The 20298-nt window shown below is 37.2% G+C and overlaps 1 protein-coding gene across 12 annotated transcripts in view; it reads left to right on the top strand.

Annotated features, from left to right (window-relative positions):
• Nucleotides 1-19932, top strand: part of ANO4 (anoctamin 4) — a 329614-nt gene extending 309682 nt beyond the window's left edge. For 5 of the 12 annotated variants that reach the window (XM_039877985.1, XM_039877983.1, XM_039877981.1 and 2 more), the window contains 4 exons: nucleotides 9406-9525; nucleotides 15130-15235; nucleotides 16900-17095; nucleotides 19191-19921. In XM_039877985.1, the coding sequence (XP_039733919.1) occupies nucleotides 9406-9525; nucleotides 15130-15235; nucleotides 16900-17091 (418 nt within the window). In that variant the 3' untranslated portion in view covers nucleotides 17092-17095; nucleotides 19191-19921. Of the gene's footprint in view, nucleotides 1-9405; nucleotides 9526-15129; nucleotides 15236-16899; nucleotides 17107-19190 lie in introns of those variants that run through there. The other 7 variants (XM_039877984.1, XM_039877989.1, XM_039877979.1 and 4 more) reach the window with 4 other exon arrangements.
• The last annotated feature ends 366 nt before the right edge of the window (nucleotides 19933-20298 follow it).

The raw sequence follows: 20298 nt of genomic DNA, 5'->3' as shown, positions 1-20298 counted from the left end.
CTTCAGTGGCATAATGGAAAAAACATTCTCAATACCGTGGTTTGAACGAATGTTCTCCATACAATGGGTACACAAAAAATTTTCAAATGTTTTTACCCTGTCCTCTTAAGACATTCTTGACTGCCTGGACTGATTCCTAGACCAACGCCCATGATGAGATTGTTCACTGTTTGCAAAATGGAGTCACTTTCTCTTTCAGGGACTCTTCAAAGGAGCCATTTAGAAAAGAACTTAGAGAACTAAAATTACTTCTGAGCAGACATAGGAGACAGAAATTATGAAGTTGAAGATGCGTACTATAAAATAGTTTTGTCAACCAGTGCTAAAATTTCAATCAACAAAGTGAAAATTTGATTTCTAGTCAAGATGGCGGAATAGGTAAATGCTGTGCTTACCTCCTCCCATGACATCAAAATTACAGCTAAATTATAGAACAGCCATCATTTTGAACCACTACATGAACAGAAGTCCAAGGATATAAAGAAGCCACATTGAGACTAGTAGGAGGAGCAGAGATGCAGAACAAGTAGGTCCCACACACACGGTGTAGCAATTAAGAATCAGAAGGGCTATGTTGGCTGTAGAGGTACCTGAGGAGCTAGGGGCCCTAGCCCCTTCCCAGCCTGGGGCATCAGTGCTGGGAAGAAGAGTCTCCATAATGTCTGGCTGTGAAAACTAGCAGAGATTTTATCTGAGGGAAATAAAAGGCTCCTGAGGTCCAAAGCATTCCTCTTGAGGGGCTGAGCAGGGACTTACTAACAAACTCACACTCACTGGGCTCCAGCACAGAGGCAGCAGCTCAAAAAGCAACGGACATATGGGGAGGAACTGAATTGACTGGCTTCAGGGTGAGGTCTGAAGGGCCAGGGTGGCTATCTCTGGGGATGGAAGCTCTGTCAGACACCATTGCTTCTTTGTTGACTCCTTCCTCCACCCAGCCAGCAGGTGCAGGTGAGGGCCAAATCTGAGCTCTTCCTTAACCTGAGTGACACTGTTTTCCCACAGAATCACAGGTGATTCCTTGAAAAACTGTCCCACCCGACTTGTGCCCCACTATCCCAGCTGCTTCCAGTGCCTTTTCCACAGGAGTAGCCTGCCTTGGCTCATATTGCAGAATTTCCTAAAATCTCTCAAAGGTCCATAAACTCCAAACAAGCAACATCTGGCCTTGGTATGCCCTGTACATCTTGCTAAGCATCCCCAACTCCAGTCTGAACTTGCATTGTAACTCCCATTATGTAGCCCCAAGCCTAGCATAAGCTGCAGCCAGTGTGAGCCTGGAACAGAGCTTCAGCTGAGCAGCCACAATCCTGGCACAAGAAGCGGCTGGCCTCAGCTCACATTGTAGTGCCCACTAAAGGATCTTATGCATAGCACTAGTGGCAGTCAGCCTCAATTCACACCGCAGCATCTCCCAAGTGCCTCGAAGCCCAATACAAGTGGCAACCAACCTCTGATCACTTTGTAGCTCCCACCAGGTGACCTCAAGCTGGGCACAAATGGTAGCTAACTTTGGCCTACACTGGAGCACCCTCCAAACAGCGTCCAGAATCAGCACACCCCGTGGCTGACTTCAGACCACACCAGAGCACCACCCAATCAGTTTCACAAATGACACAGCCAAAGGGCAGACTCAGCTGGTACCAGAGCCCCACTAATACAGCTCCCACTCTGTGAGGTCAACCTCCATACAATGGGTTTTCTACTATAGTCACAGCCATATTCACAGCTAGTCAGCTTGAAAGTCAGTCTCGCCCACTGATGTGCCAATAGTAATCAAGGCTTAACTACAACAGAGGGCATACAACCTACACAACGGACAATGCTGGAGCACCCGGCTTAGGGACACTGCACCACTGGACCTTATAGGACACCTACTGCATAAGGACACTCTACAAAGAATGAGAGGTAGCAAGTCTACCTAATATATATAAACAAACACAGAGAATCAGCCAAAATGAGGAGACAAACATGTTCTAAATGAAAGAACAGGACAAAACTCTAGAAAAAGAACTAAACGAAATGGAGACAAGCAATCTACCAGATACTCAGTTCAAAACACTGGTTATAAGGATGCTCAATGAACTTTGGGGAAGAATAGATGAACTCAGTGAGAACCTCAATAAAGAGATAGAAACCATTAATAAAAACAGTCAGAAATGAGGAATACAGTCATTAAAATGAAAAATTCATTAGAGGGAGTTAATAGCAGATTAGATAAATCAGAGCATTGAATCAGTGATCTAGAAGACAAGGTAGCAGAAAACACCTGATCATAACAGCAAAAAAGAAAAAAGAATCCAAAAAAAAAAGGATAATTTAAGGGAACTCTGGAACAACATTAAGCATACTAACATTTGCACTATAGGGGCACCAGGAGAAGAAAGAGCAAGGGATTGGAAACCTCTTTGAAGAAATAATGATTGAAAACTTCCCTAACCTAGTGAAGAAAATAGACATGCAAGTCCAGAAAGTACAGTCTCAAACAAGACGAATCCAAAGAGTGCCACACCAAGATGCAACATAATTAAAATGACAAAGGTTAAAGACAAAGAAAATCTTAAAAGCAGCAAAAGAAGTTATGTACAAGGAAGCTCCCATAAGGCTGTCAGCTGATTTCTCAATAGAAGCTGCAGACCAAAAGGGGTTCGCACAAAATATTTAAAGTGATGAAAAGCAAAAATCTACAATCAAGATTACTTGATCTGCAAGGCTATCATTTAGAATTGAAGGAGAGAGAAAGAGTTTCCCAGACAATAAAAAGCAAAAGGAGTTCATCCTCACTAACTCAGTATTACAAGTAATGTTATGGAACTTCTTTAAGTAGAAAAGAGAAGATCAAAAATATGTATAAGAAAATAATTCTCACTGACAAAAACAAACACATAGTAAAAGCAGTGGATCAACCAACTAAAGCTAGTATAGAGCTTGAAAGACAAAATTAGAAGATCATGTGTAATTACAAAAATAAATTAAGGGATAAACACATACACACAAGAAAAAAAACTATAAACCTGGACAAGTTTAATAAAAAACTATAGTGATTTTAGAATATGTTCCAACTTAAGCACCTATCAACTTAAAATAGACTACAATAAACATAGCTTGGTATATATGAAGCATGTGGTAACTACAGGCCAAAAATTTGTAAGAGATGTACAACAAATAAAGAGAAAGGAATCCAAACATAACACTATAGAAAGTCATCAACATACAAGAGAAGAGAGCAAGAGAATAAGAAAGGAACAGAGCAGAACTACAAAAATGCTCAGAAATGGCAGTAACTACATACCTATCAGTAATTGCTTTAAATGTAAATAGACTAAATACTTCAATCGAAATACATAGGGTGGGTGAATGCATAAAAAAAAAAAACCAAGACATAAATATGCTGCCTACAAGAGAACCACTTCAGATCAAAACACACAGACTGAATAAAGGAATGGAAAAAATATTTCATGCAAATGGAAAGAAAAAGGCTGGGTATCAATGCTTATATTAGACAAAATCAACTTTAGAACAGACCATAAGAAGAAACAAAGAAGTGTATTTCATAATGGTAAAGGGATGATTCTAACAAGAGGATATAACTCTTGTAAACGTCTATGCACACAATGTAGGAGCATCTAATTATGTAAAGTAAATATTGATGGACATAAAGGGAGAGAATGACAGTAAGAGTTGGAGACTAACACCCCACTAATCAATGGATAATCCAGACCGAAAATCAACAAGGACACAGTGGCCTTAAGTGACACATTAGACCAGATGTACTTGATATTTTTAGACTATTTCAAGAAAAATCCAAATATACATTATTTTAAAGTGCACGTGGGACATTTTTCCAAGAGAGAACATATGTGAGGTCACAAACAAGACTCAATAAATTTAAGAAGACCAAAATTATATCGGGCATCTTCACCAATCACAATGGTATGAAACTAGAAATCAATTCTATAAATAAAACTGAAATGCTAAATAACATGCTACTAAAAAAATGGATGGAGATCAAGGAAGAAATCAAAAGGTATCTTGAAATAAATGAAAATGAAAACACAACAACCCAAAATCTGCAGGACATAGCCAAAGCCATTCTAAGAGGAATGTAAAATGATACAGGCCTATTTCAAGAAACAAGAAAATCTCAAATAATCTAAACTTACACATAAAGGAACTAGAAAAAGAAGAATAAACAAAGCCCAAAGTGAATAGAAGGAAGGAAATAAAAATCAGAGTGGAAACAAATGAAATAATTTGAAACCAAAAGGTGGTTCTTTGAAAACAAACAAAAAATGTTAGCCAGATCCAATAAAAAAAAAAAAGAACCAAAGAAAAATAGGAAATGAAAAAGAGATGACAACAAACACCATAGAAAAACTAAGAATTATTACGAAATACTATGAACAATTAGTGCCAACAAATTGGACAACATGGAAGAAATGGGTAAATTTCTGGAAATATGCAATCTTCCAAGACTGAATCAGGAAGAAACAGAAAATCTGAATAAACCAATAACTATTAACAAAATCATTTCAATAATAAAGCCAAAAGCCCTAGACCGGATGGCTTCATGATTAAATTTTACCAAACATTCAAAGAATTACCTACTGCAACAACAACAACAACAAAATGAATAGAAGACTCCCAAACTTCTATTAGAATATGATAATATCAGGTAATGCATAAAAAAAAAACCTGATACCAAACCAGATAAAGACATTACCAAAAAAAAAAAAGGTCAATACACCTGATGAACATAGATGCAAAAATCTTCAACGAAATATTAGCAAACCAAATTCAGCAAACCTTAAAAAGATCATATATCATAATCAAATGGAATTTATTTCTGGTATGCAAGGCTGATTCAATATCTGCAAATCAATTAATGTGATATTCCTCATAAAATAAAGGATGAAAATTATATGATCATATCAATATATATGTAAGTGCAATTACATCAGACTGGAGTTTTGCACAGTGAAGGAAACCATCAACAAAATGAAAAGACCATCTACCAAATGAGAGACGATATTTACCAGTGATACATTCAGTAGGGAGCCAATATCCAAAATTTAAAATTTATAAGGAACTCATACATCTTAACACCAAAAACAAATAAACGAACAAACAATCTGATTTTTAAAAAAGTGGGCAGAGGACCTGAATAGACATTTCTCCAAAGAGGATATACAGATGGCCAATAGACTTATGAAAAGATGCTCAATAGCACTAATCAGGGAAATGCAAATTAAAACATGAGATTTCACCTCACACCTGTCAGAATGGCTATCTTCAATAAATCAACAAACAACAGGTGTTGGTGAGGTTGTGGAGAAAAAGGAATTCTCGTGCACTATTGGTGGGATTGCAAATTGGTGCAGCCACTATGGAAAACAGTATAGAGGTTCCTCAAAAAATTCAACAGAACTACCATAAGCCCCAGCAATCCACCTTTGGGTATTTACCTGAAGAAATTCAAAACACTAATTTGAATAGGTATCTGCACTCCTATATTTATTGTAACATTACTTACAATAGCCAAGATATAGAAGCATCCTAAGTGTCCATCAATAAATGAATGTATAAAGAGGTGGTACATATATACAATGGAATATTACTCAGCCATAAAAAAGAATGAAATCTTGCCATTTGTGACAACATGGATGGACCCAGACAGTATTATGCTAAGTGAAAAAAGTCAGGAAAAACAAATCCATATGATTTCACGTATGTGAAATCTAAAATACAAACAAAACAGAAACAAAGTCATAGATACAGAGAACAAATTAATGATTACAAGATGAGAGGGGATTGGGAGGATGGGTAGAAAAGATGAAAGAAATTAAGATGTACAGATTTCCTGTTACAAAAATAGTCAGAGGATCTAAAGTACGGCAAAGAGAATATAGTCAATAATAATAACTATGTATGGTGTCAGATGGGTACTAGACATATTGGGGTGATCACTCTAAGTTATATAAATGTCTAACCACTATGTTGTACACCTAAAACTAATAAAATATTGTTTGTAGCCTATAATTGAAAAATAAAAAATTTAAACAAGTGAAAATTTTTTCCAGAGAGAATAAATAACCAATATGATTCCCTCACCACCACCATCACCCACTGAATGCAGTAAACTAATTGCTCTGTTATCAAGTAGACATGGGCTAAAGTTTTGGAACATTCTCTAAGGATATATGCAGGCTTTAGAATTATTATGAAGTATGAACCTGATTTAGTGATATAAATTAAAACTAATTTTCCTGGAGATAATGATATTATAAGGAGTTAAAGAATTGATCAAGGACACAATGCTCAAGTTTTCACAGAATGAACCACAAATATCTTAATGAACTATGAATATTTATACAAACTATAAAGCAATTAAATACCATAATAATTTGCAGTTATATTTTTAAAAATAAAACTTATTCGAGATCTTCCTTTTTCATGTCTGACATTTTTATTGCAACAAGTCAGAAGTCAACTTTCTTCTGCCCTCATTAGCCTAATATACCACCTATAAATGAATGTATCTATAAATTAATCTATAAATAGTCATTTGTAATCTATAAAGCATGTTTGACTTTAATGCATAAAGCCGACCTTATTTCCCCTGGCTCTTTCACCTTTTGATTCCTATCCCCATGCTGTTTGAGTCACAATGTCTAAAACATCAGAGGAAAATTTAGTAGCAAAATTCAAAGACACTCTACAGTGAGTTTTATCTGTAATCTATAAATTCAGAAGTTAACTTCTGGTTCTGTTCTTTGCCTTGAAACTGATTATAATGATCACTAGTTTATCCTTTTCTGCCTTTAGTAAAGGATTAGAAAGTAATGATTGTAAAACCAGAATTCTCACAGTTAAATGTGATCTTCTCCCAAGATCTTCCTTAGAAGAGATATGTATCCTAATTCAAACAATGCTACCTTTACATAAGACCTTTTCTGCATCTCCTTTCTTGAAAATGCCTTCAGAGGCCATCTACCAGTCCCATAAGAAAACTGACTTCATTATTTTATATTCATGGGAAACTCTTCCTTTGTCTGATATATTTTTCCTCCATACCGCTCACTTCTCCCTGATTATCAGTTGTCTTTATGAGACTTGGGGGTGACGGTGTGTCACAGAGACGCTATGTGGATCTCCTGCCAGCAAAATGAGTGATAGACATGGGATCTATTGCTGCAATAGTAGGTCATGAGCTGACACATGATTGCCATTTGGCTGAACTTCACATGGCAAAATGTGGGGAATCTAATTTTCTTAAATTGATGACCATCTCAACTATTTGATATTGGTAAGCTAAAATTCCATTCTAGTGAAAAGAATTAGAGCAATGCCTAGACAGTTCAGTATTAGCTCCTTCCATATTATGGAAATTAAATGGAAAGAAAACTTCACAGCTGATAACTATATCTGTATGTACTCTGTCCATGTGTAGTGCTTTGTATCCAGGAGTATACATCCACTAAAGAGACATATTCAACTTGGACTTATAATATGAAAATGCTTAATAAATCATTTAAAGATGTATCCTCTTTATTTTGAGGGTAGGATGTTCCATCTATGAAACAGGCATTTCATTTCAATTTAGATTTTTTTCAATTGCTTGAGGAGTAGCCATTAGACAGCAGCTTCAGTCTCAATAAAGCTCAGGGCCACTTGGTGAGAAAAGAGTGCAGGAGGGGTGTGACTATTTCATGTCAATGCTGGGCCTGTTTTTTGCACCTTTCCCTTTCCACGGCTCCTAAAAAGACTGCTACTTTTTGTATTTCACGAAAACTGGTTCCCTCTCTGAGACAGCTAATAATCATCAAGGCATTAATTTGTTTCCATGTCATGTTCTAGGCAGTTCATAGATGAGGGAGACGTAATTCCAAATCACCATTTCAAGTAGTAGGGCAGGCCTGCTGCCAGTTGGGTTAAGGCATGTTACATGCTCGCTCACTATTTATTTCACCCATAAGTGACTTGATAAATGGGTCCTTCCACTTTTTTTAAGGCCATGATAAAACCAGTGATTTGTCTTGAGCAAGACAACATATAGAACCCATGTGCTCTCAGAACTGTGTTCATGTCATTATTTTGGTTTGGTGTTCAGCAACTTGGGATAATCACACCAGGTAATAAAGTCTGAAGTTTATAATTTATTCATTCGATCAGTAATTATTAACAGCCTTCTGTTAGGTGCCAGAAATAAATAAAATGAATAAAAGCCACTCACATGTATTACAATCTTGCTATAGGCTAAACACTATACCACTTACTTTGTATACATCATGTCATTTAATCCCCACAATGACCCTATGATGTGGGGACTTTTCTCACTTAAAGAAGTTAAATAATATTCTAAGATTACATGCCTAGGAAGTAGCAGGCCTACAATTTGAACTCAAAGCCCTAAGCATTTAGTATTGTAATATACTGACCCTTGGTATAGAATGAAATCCACATTCTCAAGAACCGTATAATCCCTGGGGATCCAGGCAATAGTTTTATTCCTGGTCCATTCTCGAGACCTTGATGGAATCTCTGGTACTTTAGTTTTCCTCCAGTCAAAGCAATTGAATTCACTACACTGAAGAGACTGTTCTAGGTCTTAAGATACAAAAAATATCTAGGACACTTTCTCTGCTTCAAAAATAAAAAACAAAACTGCAGTCCAAAGGGCAATACATACATATATGCAGACAACTCTAGTACAAGCTGTTTGGCAATTATGAAATTAGCATAGTGGCACTGTAGAGAGAAGGAAATGAGTCTTCTGAATGGAGGTTTAGGACATCTTCCCAGAAGGTGTGGCATTTCAATTGGCCATTGAAAGGTGAGCACTATTTTCACTTTTAAAGAAATGAGTAGGGAATCTTAACAGAAAATACATCCTGTGCAGAGACATGAAGCATATGATACATTCCGGGAATATGGAATATTGTCTATTCAGACCACCGTGGGATGTGAGTTGGAGAGGGGGCACCATGTTCACACCAGTCATATTCAGAGCATTATGACAGCATAGATATTCATTAATGAAGGTGTCTGTATGTGCATATGTATCATCTCTCTGTGTCTATGTAATCAGTGAGAGATGCAGTGACTTACCAATTATTTATGCTGGTTATGCAATGCTGTATTTCACCTATTTCACTGAAGCATTCACTGGGGTAGTGATTTTCTGTATGATGATTCCACACAAAAAGGACTAGAACAAAAGAAATAACTTGTTCCTGATTAAACAAACCCAGGGTTTTTCAGCGTATCCTAAATTGAGTGCTTCTAACAAGGCAAGACCAGCTAAAGGCACTTAAAACTGTAAGGAATTCTAGGAAATAGAGCCTTTACTGAATCAGATGCAGAGGTGATCAGAGTTTTAATTATAGAATTTGCTTTCTCTTTTAGGTGCATGGTTGGCTATGTGAACGCCAGCTTGTCCGTGTTTCGAATTTCTGACTTTGAGAATCGATCTGAGCCTGAATCCGATGGCAGTGAGTTCTCGGGGACCCCTCTCAAGTACTGCAGGTGAGCGTGGCACTCTTAGCCCAAGATGGGCTGGCTCTGCCGTGGGGCAGTTTGGCTCAGTCAGCCCTTGCTGACTGAGTTGGTTTAAAGCAGCGGTTCTCCACCTTAATATGCATTAAAATCCCCTGGAGAATTTTTAGCTCTCTTGACCAGGCTGTGACCTAGACCAATGAAAACATAATCTCTGGGGCTGTAACCCTGACATCCAGATCCAGGAAGATCAGAGAGTTACAAATAAAGTCAAAGTGACCCACAGCAAGGTATTATAAAAGTATCAAAAGTTAAAGACAAAAAGAGAATATTAAAAGAAAAAAAAATTGTTACATACATACAAGGGAACCCTAATAAGACTCTCAAGAAAATTTTCAGCAGAAACTTTGCAGGCCAGAAGGGAGTAACATGATATATTCAAAGTATTCAAAGAAAAAAAGTCTCCACCAAGAATACTCTTCCTGGCAAAGCTGACCTTCAGAACTGAAAGTTTTCCAGACAAGCAAAGCTAAAGGAGCTCATCATGTCTAGAGCAGCCTTACCAGAAATGTTAAAGGGACTTCTTTAAGCTGAAACAAAAGGATGCTAATTAGTATTAAGAAAACAACCGAAACTATAAATCTCACTGGTAAAGGTAAATATATAGAAAAGGTAGTGGAATAATCACTTACAAAGCTAGTAGAAGGTTAAGAGACAAAGGTAGTAAAAATAATTATAATTACAATAATTAAAGGATACATAAGATAAAAAGATTAAATTGTGACATAAAACGTGGTAGGATCGTAAAAATATAGAGCTTTAGAATGCGATCCAACTTAAGTTGTTATCAACTTAAAATAGACTGCTATAAATACAAGTTGTTATATGTAAGCCTTATGGTAACCACAAGCATTTAGATGGGTCTTATTTTTTAACCATTTGGCCACTCTATCTTTTGATGGGAGAGTTTAGTCAACTTACATTCAAAGTAGCTATTGATAAATGTGTACCAATTGCCATTTTGTTCATTGTTCTCTGGCTGTTTTGTAGTTCTTCTCTATTCCTTCTCTTGCTCTCTTCCTTTGTGGTTTGATGACTCTTTAGTGGTGTGCTCAGATTCCTTTCTCTTTATATTGTGTATCTACTTTAGATTTTTGCTTATGATTACCAGACAAGCCTACAGCTCATGTCATACTCAGCGGTGAAAAGCTGAAAGCTTTTCCTCTAAGATCAGAAACAAGACAAGGAAGTTGCCACTTTAATTCATCACAGTACTGGAAGATCTAGCTAGAGCAATTAGGCATGAAAAAGAAATAAAGGCATACAAACCAGAAAGGAAAAAGTAAAACTGTCACTATTTACAGATGCTACAAAAGGCTACAAAAAACTGTTAGAACTAAAAAACAAATTCAGTAAAGCTGCAGATACGAAGTCAGTATATAAAATCAGTTGTTTCTATAATTAACAAACTATCAGAGAAATTAAATACATAATCCCATTTTCAATTGCACTAAAAAGAATAAAATACTTAAGAATAAATTTAACCAAGGTGGTGAAAGACCTATATACTGAAAACTATAAGACATTGATCAATTGACAACACAAATAAATGGAAAGATATTTTATGCTCATGTATTGGAAGAAATTTTTTTTTAAATGTTCATACTACCCAAAGAAATCTACGGATTCATTGTAATCCCTATCAAAATCTTAATGACATTTAACAATTCCAAACAAATCCAAAAATTTGTATGGAACTACAAAAAACCCCAAATAGCAAAAACAATCTTGAGAAAGAACCATAGCTGGAGGCATCACACTTTCTTATTTCAAACTATATTACAAAGCTGTAGTAATTAAAACGGTATGATATTGGCATAAAAACAGACATAAAAATCGATGAAACAGAATAGTGGGCCCAGAAATAAATGGTCATAAATGCATATGTGGTCAGTTTATTTATGACAAAGGAGCCATGAATATACAATGAGGAAAGGACAATCTCTTCAATAAATGGTATTGGGAAAACTGGACAGCCACATGTAAAAGAATGAAACTAGACTACTATCTATACCATACAAAAAAATTAACTCCATATATATTTAAAATTTGAACATAAGACCTGCAATCATAAAACTAAAAGTAAACATAGCTGGTAAGCTCTTTGACCTTGGTCTTGGTGATGATTTCTTGAATCTGACACCAAAAGCAAAGGCAACAAAAGGAAAAATAAACAAGTAGGACCACATCAAACTAAAAAGCTTCTGCACAGCAAAGGAAACCAAAAAAATGAAAAGGCTACTTACAAGATGGGGAAAATCTACTTGTAAATCATATATCTGTTAAGGGGCGAATATCCAAAATATATAAAGAACTCATATAACTCAATAACAAAAAAATAAAATTCAATTAAAAAATGAGCAGGTGATCTGAATAGACATTTTTCCAGAGAAAGCATACAGAAGACAAGTAGGTACATGAAAAGTTGCTCAACATCAATAATCACCAAGGAATGCAAATCTAAATCACAATGAGCTATCATCTCGCACCTGTTAGAATGGCTATTATCAAAAGGCGATAAATAACTTTAGTGTTAGTGAAGATGTGGAGTAAAGGGAACTCTATGCTGTTGGTAGGAAGGTAAATTGGTGCAGCCACTATGGAAATAGTATGGAAGGGTCTCAAAAAATTAAAAATAGTACTATCATGTGAACCAGCAGTTTCTGAAGAAAAACAAAAACACTAACTCAGAAAGATATCTGCACTCCCATGCTTATTGCAGCATTATTTATGATGTCTGTGACAGAAACAACCTGATCTAAGTGTCCATTGATGGATAAATGGATAAAGAAAATGTGATACACACACACAATGGAATATTACTCAGCCATAAAATAAAAGGAAATACTGCCATTTGTGACAACATGGATGAACTTTGAAGGCATTATGCTAAGTGAAATAAGTCAGACAGAGAAAAACAAATACTGTATGATCTCATTTGTATATGGAATCTAGAAACAAAACAAATGAAAAACCTAGACTCATAAATTCAGAGAACAGACTGGTAGTCACCAAACACTGGGTGTGGGAGAGGTGGGGAAAATGCGCGAAGACAGTCAAAATGTACCAATTCCCATTATAAAATAAGCAGGTCCTGGGGATCTAATGCACAGCCTGATGACTATAGTTAATAATCATCATATATACTGTGTTCATATTTGAAAGTTGCTAAGGGAGCAGATCTTAAAAGTTCTCATCGCAAGAAAAAAAATTTAATAGTAAATAAAGGTGGAACCCAGAGTGGTAGAGGATTGGGACTTTTATCCAAAGAGCATTTACTGAACTGGATAGACTGGAGCTTTGTTTTTCAAGACCTTACATGGTTAGAGAAGTTAAAGAGAAATGACGAGCCCTGTGAGTGTAAATCTAAACGTACACTACATAAAACAACAACCATATATTCATACTAGGCTCTATTTTATAGCAGCGGAACTAAATTCACTCCATGCAGCAGCACGGATGAATCTTCGTAGCGTGATAGTGAGGAAAAAAGCAAACCTCAGAAGATTACATACAGTATAACATCTTTTCTAGAAATTTCAAAAACAAAGCTATACAGTATAATATTAAAACACGAATATACTCATATATACGTAAATATGTTAATTATAAAAATGAAATTCAGGATAAGAGAAAGGGATGGAGGAGCACAATGGTAGGTAGATATAAGTTCCTGTTTTCATTCTTGGGTCCCGTGGTGGATTTATGAGAGTTCATTATATAAGTATTAAGTAAATGTAAAAATTAGAGAAAATAAGAATATTAGACCAAGAAGGTTATAAGAATTATGATTAAGCCACTTCTGTGCAAAATAATGTTACACGGAAATGCAAAGGCTCAAGAATAGTTAAGACACTTTTGAAGAACAAAGTAGAGATTTATCTTATGTTAGATATAGTATAAAATCAGAGAAATTAATCTGTGTAGTAGTGTCAGAGTGAACAAATAGAAAATGGAATAGAATTGAGAACTCAAAAATAAATTGCATAATAATTAAAGATGTAATCACAGATAACTCATACAGTATGAGTCCATTTATATAGAGTTCAAACCATACAAAACTGAGCACTATTTTATTTAGGCACACTTGCATAAGTAGTATAACTATAAAGAAAAGCAGAAGATTGCTACAGCAGTACCTCTCGGGGTGTCTGAGATCGCCGGGGAGGCATTTCTAAGCCACTCGCCATGTTCTAAGGCTGAACTTGAATGGGGTTACATGAGGTTCACTTATCATTCTGTCAAATGTATATACACTTTTATCATGGGAGTTAACTGTACCTGGTGCTAGAAAAATGTTTGCAAGGCAGTCATCCATTTCCTGAGAAGTAAAAGCAGCTTTAGAGAATGCGCTAACTGAAATCAAAAGGGAACATCCCCCTTTTCCCTCATGTAAAATTGAAGACAAGAAATGAAAAGTGTTACTTTCTGAAAACAACTCTGACTTACTTGAAAAAATTCCTCCAAACACTAATGCCACTGGGTGACATAGTGTCTTCGAAGGTACTAAACTAGAAGATTAGAGAAATAAAACTTTGATTTAATTGGCTTTGAAGCTTGGCTTCCTGGCTGTTTTTACAGCAGAACAGGGGAGTGTTTTCTTTGTAGAAGTGCCAGGGAACATGTAGCCAGTCATTATGCAAATAAATAGCACTGCACCAAAATCAGAGACTCGGGGCACAAATGACACCGGAGCGTGGCCCTCCCTCGAAACTCTGCCTCATGGAAAGGCCAGCGGGATCAGGAATAGGCTGGAGCATGAACACAGAGCTCCACTTGCCACAATCATCTGCAAAATCATACAAGAAAAAAAGAGTCCAAATTTTAGAGCAGGGTGAGATGAAGACTCTAATTTTGATGACAGGGAAAACTGATGTCCAGAGAAGCTTCATGAATTACCTAAGATCATATCAGTCCGGCACACCTCAAACTTGGTTCCAGTGTGCTTTCCAAAATGAGTAATTCTGGAGCTGCAGGCAGCGAAGCAGATGACAGCCGAACTCATTGGCGTCGTCGAAGTTTAATTCCTTAAGGTAGCAATAAGGAATTCTCTAGAAAGAAACTTGACTTTATGGTACAATGACTTGAGAGAGTAGGAAAGCCAGAAACCTGGCTGGATTTCAAGGCTCCAGCAGTGTCATCCAGATACTGCCTCTCTGCTGGCCGTTTTGATTTGTTGATTTTATTCTCAACCAGGCGCTCTCTACAGTTCGTGATGGCCACCAGCAGCTCTAGGTTTTTAACTTTCTGTGGGCTTAGTGATAATTCACTAAGTGATCATCCTAGCAGCAGTCCTGGTGATGAGTCTCACTGATCCAGTCTGGCTTACGTTCAGAGTCGGGGTCAGGGAAGGGGACAAACTCTGTCCGACCCACATAGATGATTCCCCAGAGGAGAAGAGAGATTCTTTTATCAGAAGAAATGCTGGGCAAATAAAACGACAGATGTCTAGTAGTATACAGAGGCTTTCTAAGCTTTTCTCTCATGAATAAGAGCTACATTGTGGGAATGAACGCGATTTGGGAGTTGGGACAGTCACAGTTTGGAATGCAACCCTGTGCTGTACATTTGTAGATACCGAGACTACCGTGATCCTCCTCATTCACTGGTACCCTACGGCTACACACTGCAGTTCTGGCACGTCCTCGCTGCTCGCCTGGCTTTTATCATTGTGTTTGAGGTAAGTTTTCTCAACCGATTCCTTTATATCCTTTGACGCAATGAAGTAACTACAGTAATGAATGTATTTTGAGAACTTTCAATGTGATTGTTTGTGTCCAGATGTGGTATAATGATATTATATAAACTTTTTCTTCCCTTTAATTAAAGTCTTTGGATTTTCCAAGAAATATTTGGAAGTCCCTTGTTGTTGATTATTAATGAATAAGTCAGGAATCACTGGGCAAATTGTGATTTTTTTCGTCCCACTTCAAGATTCTGCAGTTTGCCTTTCACAGGCCCTCCAAGATGATCTTGATGCAGGTGTTCAAGGACCATAGTTTGGAAATCATTGAACTGGGTATTACAAGTGGTAGTTTCTGGTTGTGTATCATCATGACATTACTTATGTTCAAGTACACAAATAACTATTAATGACCTAAGACTCAGAATAGACTTATAAAGCAAAATCTACCTAGTAATTACATGTATTGTGTGTCGATAAAAATATATTATCTATTTTCATCTTTTAAGAAAACTGCTGCTAAAAATAGTTTGTTTCTATAACTGTACTCATAGGAATTTTATCTCCTGTCACATATATTAAAGCCAAATCAATGCAAGCCAAGGCTGCCCTTTGGTTTGGACTAGAAGCTTCCTATACCTCCTTGAAACTATTCCATCACTTTTTTTTCCCCTTCACTCCAAGGAACCAAGAGAAGACAATACTAAGCTGTTCTTCCCTATGAATTAACTTATCAATGGCTGAGTCCCTCTTTAAAGAAATTTTTAACCCATCACTGTCTTAAAATTTTTTAAACAAAATAGAAAAGGCATTGCGTTAAATTGTTATTTGGTTTCTCGAGTAGAACTTTCCTTTTCAATATATTGTTATTTTTAAAAATACTAGAACTATATCAGAAAATCCTCTTAATTGGCAAGATCATAAGCTACCATGAATTACCAAATTTACCAACATTTCAGTAAAACTAAGAATACTTAATGGTGTCATTTGGACATGATTAATCTTTATTTAATACTTTAGAATTCTAAGGGCCTTTAAATTGTCATCTGGTACTTAGTGGTCACCATCATATAGGTGAACAGAAGTGACAGTGATTCTAGAGTTTCAGGTATTAGTATTTAGGGCAAAGAATTTGTGTTTACCCCACTCCCTGCTAAAAAAAAGTTTCTTCCTGAATGATTACAGCCCTAGGCCCATTTATAATTCTTGCAATCCAGATTAGCAGAGCATTTAGAAATCCACAGAGCATCTTTAAACATTTTTCTACAATTTTCACAATACTTATTTTATAGATGAGCAAATTGGGGCCCAGAGTGACTTATGCTTAGGTAGACAGAAAGCTCTTTAGTAAAAGATAAAAAATTTTGACGGATTTTCTGATTCCACAGTGTACGTGCTACTGACTCTCCTTTGCATTTTTTGACCATTTCTTCTCCATCTCCTTTTCTGACTCCTGTGTGGTACCATCAGACCAAGTTCAGTCCTCACCTATCCCTGAGATCCTCTTTGCCAATACCCACCTCCCCTGGCCTCAGCCTACTTTCCAGGTACTCCAGAAGCTCCATATTGCTGGAACAAGAGAGTTCGTGAACCACCCGCCAGAGCTCTTTCCAGTTGAGGATGGACAGTAGACCTGACTATTGTGTTCTCTGTGTTTTTAGCACCTCGTGTTTTGTATAAAGCACCTCATTTCATATCTGATCCCAGACCTCCCAAAAGATCTAAGAGACCGAATGAGGAGAGAGAAGTACTTGATTCAGGAGATGATGTATGAAGCAGAACTAGAGCGTCTCCAGAAGGAACGAAAAGAGAGGAAGAAAAACGGAAAAGCACACCACAATGAGTGGCCGTGACCAGGTCGGTGAGAGGTATGCTCATGGTCTGAAACCTCTCTTGGATTGGGAGAGGGCGCTTCCAACTCCCTGAGTCAAAGCTTGCCATTGTTCTACTGATAGGGATCAAAACAACTCCGCAGAAGCTTCCAAAACCAGCTCGTTTCATACTTTAATTGCAAAGTTAACTTCATCTTCCCTTCGCATACAACTCCCGCAACTCTTCTTTGCCTCCATGCCACACTCTGGCCCAGCAGTCAAGGTCTCATGAGTTAGCCTGGTGTCCCCTGAAATTAGCCTTCCTTTTCCTTCCACTCCAGCCTGGCTATTCACTTTAATATCCCCAGGGCAACATGCCTTTTCTTTCTGGTAAAGTCACCTTTTCATCTCACCTGGGGTGGCCTTCCCTCCATCACTGTTTATTGTTTCCTCCCGGGCTAATTCATGTCATGCCATACCCTGTAAGAGGCTCATCGGCCCATCAAGACTCACTACTCATAAATTTCTCTATTATTGTATCAGTACATGTATTGACATATATTGATCTGCATTGCTAATTTATGATTTTCAAATAGTTATCAGGCTTCCCTAGCACAATTGTAAGCATCTTGAGGAAAGATTCTATGGATGGTAATTTATTTCCTCCAATTAGCTGTGTTAAACACATGGCACCCATTAAATGCACATTCAGTTAATAAAGCTTGGATGGATTAAGGTTAAAAACATTGTAAGAAAGTTCAGTAATGTTTCCACATGTCTTATCAAAGAGTTCTTCTGAAACCTTCTCTTAGCAAGTCAATTACTAGCTGTGTGTCCCTGGACAAGTCACTTAACTTCTCTGAGCCTCAGTCTCCTCAGAGATGGAATGATTAGACAAGCTCTCAGTTTTGATACTCTTTGAATCTAAGTGTAGCATTTCTTTTGCCTTCCTTGCCCTTCATTTCTCTCTACTTATTTGAAGAATAACTTTGAAAATATTTTCCAAAATTCAGCCTCTAAAAGAAAAACGAGATATACAAGGAAAAAAAAATATTTTTCACTTTTTGTATAGGTTAAGATGGATATCTGCAGAGATGTTTGTTAAATTAGTGAAGTTGTATCAAGCCAGATCTGTGATAAGAGTCCAGGAGGTTACTATAAGTTGGATAGGAAGGTAGACTTGGCAGTCACCTAGACTCCAGGCCCAGAGGCCCTACTCTCAATTCCAAAGTAGACCTTGGCCTTTCGAAAGGCAAGAAATGTTTCGCTACTTAGCATTTTGCTATTTCCCAGGTCTGCTATTTGGCTATGTGACTTTGGGAAAATTAATTTTTCTGAGCCTGCTTATTTGGCAGAACTAACATGCAGTTCATATAGGCACTGTACGTGAAACATTTACAAAACAATAAAATGCTGTAGAATATTATACGGGATTGGTATTGTTAAGCACTGTGTTGTAGTCTACCAGATTCTAGACCTGGCTTTTTGCATTCTCTATCTATGTGACCTGGGGTTGAACATTCATATGGAAATGATACATTTGCAAAAGTAAAGGAGTTGGACTGAACAATACTTTAAGAGCCTGTCCTGCTTTAACCTTCTGGGATTCTATAATTTACTGCATGTCCCTACTCCCCTTACCCATTCTGATGTTCTCTTCTGGCTCTGGAGGAGAAAGGCTGACTATCGCTTTGGTTGACATAGGAGGCAGACATTAGTGAAAAGAATTGCTCCTGGGAGCTCCAGTGGCCAGAGACCAAGGCACAGGCAGTGGCATTATCCACATCTCAGGTTCGCTGGGCTGCACGGCCAGTAACCAATTGGGAGATTCTTCTGGCCTTATTGTTATGGGCTGCTTTTTCCCTAATGAGACCATTTCTAATTTTTGCTTAAAGGTGTAGTATTGTTGCCTGTCTGTCTCTATTCCCCCGACAGTTGGCAGGATGTCACCTTGCTTCAGGCTGCCTCTCTGATTCAGTCTGTAAAGTAGGCACAATAATATTTATAATATACATGACTCAGTTTGGGGGTTACAAATTCTTTGAATGCCTTTGATTTATGGTAAGTACAAACCATTGCACAGTGTATTCTTAAGCTGTCATGCATACGCAGGAGTTTAATGCCTTCTTTTCTCTTTCTAGGTAATTGTTCATTTCCAGTCCAAGGACCTGAATTCTGTTTACTTCTCCTGGCTGTGCAAAAGCACATTCACGTGAATGACTAAAATGCAACCGCAGTGCATGTCGCAGACATCGGCAGCAGCAGGGGGTCTTAAAGGACTGCCTGGGAAGTCACATTGCAGTCCTGCACACACTTGCTATCTGTTCATAGACCATTCCTGACCAAGCAAGCATGCACATCATGGGCAGTTACACTCTCAAGTTTTTAAAACCACGGGGAACTTATATACTGGGCCTGTTTTTCAGCCTGTTTGCTACCTTTTTTGCATTCTATCCCATGTGAATTTTACAGACACTGGGCTAAAAAGGGGATTTGGACACCTGGACACACATTCCTAGAATGTCATCATACGGTCCTAATTCCATGTCACCAAACAATACAAACAAGACCCTGTTTACAACTTTCTTTTTTTTTAATTTCAGATCTTTCTGAGATTATTATATATGACATATCTATAGCTATCTGTATGGCCATAGATTTCTGTGTGTACATATGTACAGTCATGTATTCTTACATATGTACATACAAATACAGAGATATATAAAGTACATAAAAATTCCTTACTTGTAAATAGCCAAAAGGTACTGACGTGAATGATGAATTTTCACATTTAAATAGTCATCAACATGAAGCCATGTTTAATGCTTGTATAATGTGATGCAATAAAATTTAAAATAAATTTATGCACATGGAATATTTGCAGCTGGGTCTTCTGAAATTCTGTTGTATTTCCTTCTCATAGAATAACAGGAATCACAGCACAGCGGGATCCTTAAAGAAAGGTCCATCACTCCCAAACACCCCTCAGAAATTGCTTTGCCCTGCAGAGAAACATTTTTCTTCCTAATCCACCTTTTCCATCTCATTTCCATGCTGTCTTCTTAGGATACCAAGCTGACCAATTAGAAATCACTCAGAAGAGCTTGAAGAATGCCATTGACACACTTTGTTGAGGAAATGTGAAATATAGCCAATGATACTTACAATGCTTTTGATTATCCTGCCTGCTGGTATACTCTAAGCTTGAGAAAGGGGCTGGCTGTCTGGGAAAAGTGTTTCTAAGCAAAG

The sequence above is a fragment of the Pteropus medius genome, unplaced genomic scaffold (genome assembly GCF_902729225.1).
Source record: "Pteropus medius unplaced genomic scaffold, Ma_sr-lr_union100, whole genome shotgun sequence".
In the NCBI taxonomy this organism is placed as follows: domain Eukaryota; kingdom Metazoa; phylum Chordata; class Mammalia; order Chiroptera; family Pteropodidae; genus Pteropus; species Pteropus medius.
This window is presented reverse-complemented; position numbering and strand designations above follow the sequence as displayed.